Source organism: Pteropus alecto, unplaced genomic scaffold (assembly GCF_000325575.1).
Source record: "Pteropus alecto unplaced genomic scaffold, ASM32557v1 scaffold75, whole genome shotgun sequence".
Taxonomy (NCBI): Eukaryota; Metazoa; Chordata; class Mammalia; order Chiroptera; family Pteropodidae; genus Pteropus; species Pteropus alecto.
In genome coordinates, this window is record NW_006440638.1 from 7,315,696 (window position 1) to 7,319,941 (window position 4,246).

Here is a 4,246-nt window from a genome sequence, read left to right on the forward strand (position 1 = left end):
CCTTCTGGGGGAGGAGAAAATAGGTCATAGCTCCCTGAGAGCCCAGCCCTAGTTTCTATTAAATTATTCCTTCTTTTCATCATGTTTTGTAAACCACAGATTTCTAAAAGTGCCAAGGGCTTTGTTTGTTTGTTTGTTTTGGTTTGATTTGGTTTTGGTTTTGGTTTCTTATCCAAGGTGAGGCCAAAGTTAACTTTGAGTATTTTCTATGAGATTCTTTGAGGAGCAGAGTGTAAATTGATTTCATTAGCCCCATAGAAATTATTCTCGATACTTTATACTATTAGCTTTTAAGTTATATCCTAGTCATTCATTCATTTGTCCATTCACTCTCTTATTCCCTAGACATTTATCATATCTTTCCTGGAATGTGCCAGGGCCTACACTGGTAAACAAGCTCTACTCTTAAGCATCTGACAAACCAGTAGAGAAGACAGATTTGTCAACAGACTATTATAATTTAGTGTCAAAACCCACATCCAAAGTGCCATAGCACTTAGAAAATGGAATAGCCAATTGCCCAGAAAAGTCAGGAAGGCTTCAGAGAGGACGTGACATTTGCCTGTTTGTAGATGCTAATGCCCTCATGAATGAAAGAAAAAGAAAGGGATTTAGATTATTCAAGGCTGAATACAAAAGAAATTAATGAGGACATGGAGCCAAAACACAGTAACCGCTTCAGAACCCCTTTCTTCAGTTTTTCTCTTAAAATCTGACTACTTGAGTCTCGCCCCTTTCCCAGCAACACTTTGTACCAAGATGCACACTACCTTAGGCCCCTGTATTCATCCAGCAATCTCGGATGCCAAACACAGCTATCCTGGGCGGACTAGTAGTATCTTATTCTTTTTCCTCTTCTTGCCCAGGACACTGTCATGAGGAGAATGCACAGCCATGCTGATCTAAGAACCTGCTCCTGGTGTAGCAATAGAATCTTCACCTGGTACCACCGCTGTGCCTGGCCAACCTTGCCTGTACCCAATGATCACCTTTACCACAGAGCATGCCTGTGCCACATCCTATGATTTATCCTACGAGCATCCTTAGCCTCCCTCCCAAGGATTTTCTGAGAAACTCTTGTCTAGGGCACAATATGTTGATTTTTAAAATCACATAAATGAATAGCTTAATTGATAATGCAAAACATTGGAGCAGATATTTGCAGAAGTCTTTATGGAGCTCATTCCTAAGCTTCTGATTCTTTCTAATAGACTGTTGCTATCTCAAATCCCTGCAAAAGACATGTTTTATTGATAATCCTAACCTAATCTATTCATTTGACATCTTTGTTACTCAAATGGTTTATCTTAAAGTTAATTCCAGAAATGACTGGCAGGACAAAAATTAAGAGATTCGGACCCTTTTGCTAGACCAAGTTGATAGTTAAAAGAATAAGTGGTTACTGCCTGTAGCAACCTAGAAAACCATGGTAAAATGCTATTCCCCAAAGTTTTGAACCCTTTTTCTTATCCCCTCTTAATTCCCGTAATGACCAATTCCTCGGTAACCTAGAAACAGCTATTCTGAACACTTAAAGGAGAATACTAAAAATTTTTATACCTAAGTAAAGATTGTGAGATGGGAGCAATGGTTAAAAATAAGACACAAATGTGTCACATTTCTGAGGTTAAAGACAAATTAATTGGCCTTGCTTTACCTCAGGAAAAACTCAAATCTTTCTGAATAACTAATTCTGTAGTGTTTTCTGAGATTTAGATTATGCTTTTTAAGTTAATTTGGAAGCTAGAATTTACTTCTAGAAAAAATACAAATGACTTAGAAAGTTCATTCACCTAGGATCCCACTACTATTTGTCTGGAGGATATTATCACTTCCTAGAAAAACAATGTGCCCTAAAAAATTTAAAACATGTAATCTAAATGTTATCAGTTCAGTTTTTCTCCAGAAAATTCGATGTATATTTTTTCCAAGATGAAAGTTAAGTTACTGTATTTACGATTGAAAAATAAAACTATTTGTTTATAACTGGAAGTTAATTTTTTTTACCTTTTCATTTTATTTTCTCCAGGTACATTTGGCATTAGCGTCTGAAACTAATTAACCCAGAAGATCAAAATGATCCTCAACTCTTCCACTGACGATGGTATTAAAAGAATCCAAGATGACTGTCCCAAAGCTGGAAGGCACAATTACATATTTGTCATGATCCCTACTTTATACAGTATCATTTTTGTGGTGGGAATATTTGGAAACAGCTTGGTGGTGATTGTCATTTACTTTTACATGAAACTGAAGACTGTGGCCAGTATTTTTCTTTTGAATTTAGCACTGGCCGATTTATGCTTTTTGCTGACTTTGCCACTGTGGGCTGTCTACACTGCTATGGAATATCGCTGGCCCTTTGGCAATTACCTGTGTAAGATCGCTTCAGCCAGTGTCAGTTTCAACCTCTATGCCAGTGTGTTTCTACTCACTTGTCTAAGCATTGATCGCTATCTGGCTATCGTTCACCCAATGAAGTCTCGCCTTCGGCGAACAATGCTCGTAGCCAAAGTCACCTGCTTCATTATTTGGCTACTGGCTGGCTTGGCGAGTTTGCCAACTATAATCCATCGAAATGTGTATTTCATCGAAAACACCAATATCACAGTTTGTGCTTTCCATTATGAATTCCAAAATTCAACCCTCCCCATAGGTCTGGGCCTAACCAAGAATATACTGGGTTTCTTGTTTCCTTTTCTCATTATTCTTACAAGTTATACTCTTATTTGGAAGACCCTGAAGAAGGCTTATGAAATTCAGAAGAACAAGCCAAGAAATGATGATATTTTCAAGATAATCATGGCAATTGTGCTTTTCTTTTTCTTTTCCTGGGTTCCCCACCAAATATTCACTTTCTTGGATGTACTGATTCAGCTGGGCGTCATACATGACTGTAAAATTGCAGATATTGTTGATACTGCCATGCCCATCACTATTTGCATAGCTTATTTTAACAATTGTCTGAATCCTCTTTTCTATGGCTTCCTTGGGAAAAAATTTAAAAAATATTTTCTTCAGCTTCTGAAATACATCCCCCCAAAGGCCAAATCTCACTCAAGCCTAACAACAAAAATGAGCACACTTTCCTACCGCCCCTCAGATAATGGAAGCTTATCCATCAAAAAGCCTGCCCTGTATGTCGAGGTTGAGTAACACACCTGAAACCTGTCTGTGAACTAATTTTGTGAAAAAGGAGCAAGAGAAACATTCCTTTACAGCACTTCACTACCAAATAAGCATCAGCTACTTTTCAGAAATTTGAGAGTGGATTACGTGGACTGAACTGACTTTTCTAAAGCTCTGAACAAAAGCTTTTTTCTTTGCAACAAAACAAAGCAAAGCCACGTTTTGCCACATTTTGCATTAGATAAATGATGGCTGCTCAAAAAACGTCAGAAATTGGATAGATGTGTTGATTTGGAAAATTTTACTGGCAGAAATGTCATCTCGCTAGTCCTCTTATGTTATTTTTGATTTCCACATAAAGGTATTTAGAATATGTTAAACCTTTAGGGGAGCAACAGGAGATCAGTGCTCAAGATTGCTCTCCCCAGTTTCCAAAGGGCAGGGCAGCTTTTGTACCTATTTAGCTATTAGCAACTGTGGTCCACTTGCACCTGCTACTATACATGTTGTACAAAGACTTGCCAAGCAGTGGTTGTCGACTTTCCCAAACTTGTGAAATTCAACCAGTGTCTTATTCACACTGCCAAAACATGCCAGCTCAGGCTCATTTGTATAATGATGTTACTAAAGTCATGTATAAAAGTTAAACTACTCGTGAAGGTGTTACTCTGGTCCCAGGTAGTAGTGTCTTCCTAGTCATATTAGTTTTATTTCATATGTGAGAAGTACATATATTTTGTGGTAAAAAGATTATATATCATAGAGTATACCTTACTGTTTTAAAAAGTGTATGTTCTATCTATATATGTATATGTATATCTATATCTCTAAACTGTTAGTTGGTTCAAATCTGGTAAAGATATATTTACCTTAAAATAAAATAATTTTCTTGTATTTAATCTTTATTATTTAAATGGATGCTGACTTTTTTTTTTGAATCAACAATTGGTTAGCTTTATTTAAACTGACACTTTATAGATTTTTCACACCAAACGTTTGTTTCCAAATGAAAAACATACCTAAACTCTACCATTTAAGTGTAATTTGCATTAACTTTACAAGGACTGAGTCCTCCATAAAACACTCCTTAACATCACATTTTGATCACCAATGTAGT

General features: G+C 36.7%; 1 protein-coding gene across 1 annotated transcript; it reads left to right on the forward strand.

Annotated features, from left to right (window-relative positions):
* The first annotated feature begins 2,029 nt into the window (after nucleotides 1–2,029).
* On the forward strand, nucleotides 2,030–4,021 carry AGTR1 (angiotensin II receptor type 1). The gene has a single exon (XM_006917464.1). The coding sequence runs from the start codon at nucleotides 2,077–2,079 to the stop codon at nucleotides 3,154–3,156; it is 1,080 nt and encodes a 359-aa protein (XP_006917526.1). The 5' UTR covers nucleotides 2,030–2,076; the 3' UTR covers nucleotides 3,157–4,021.
* The last annotated feature ends 225 nt before the right edge of the window (nucleotides 4,022–4,246 follow it).

Excerpts from the sequence above, each read along its gene's own strand:
- AGTR1 (XM_006917464.1), top strand. The coding sequence starts at position 2,077 with ATGATCCTCAACTCTTCCACTGACGATGGTATTAAAAGAATCCAAGAT.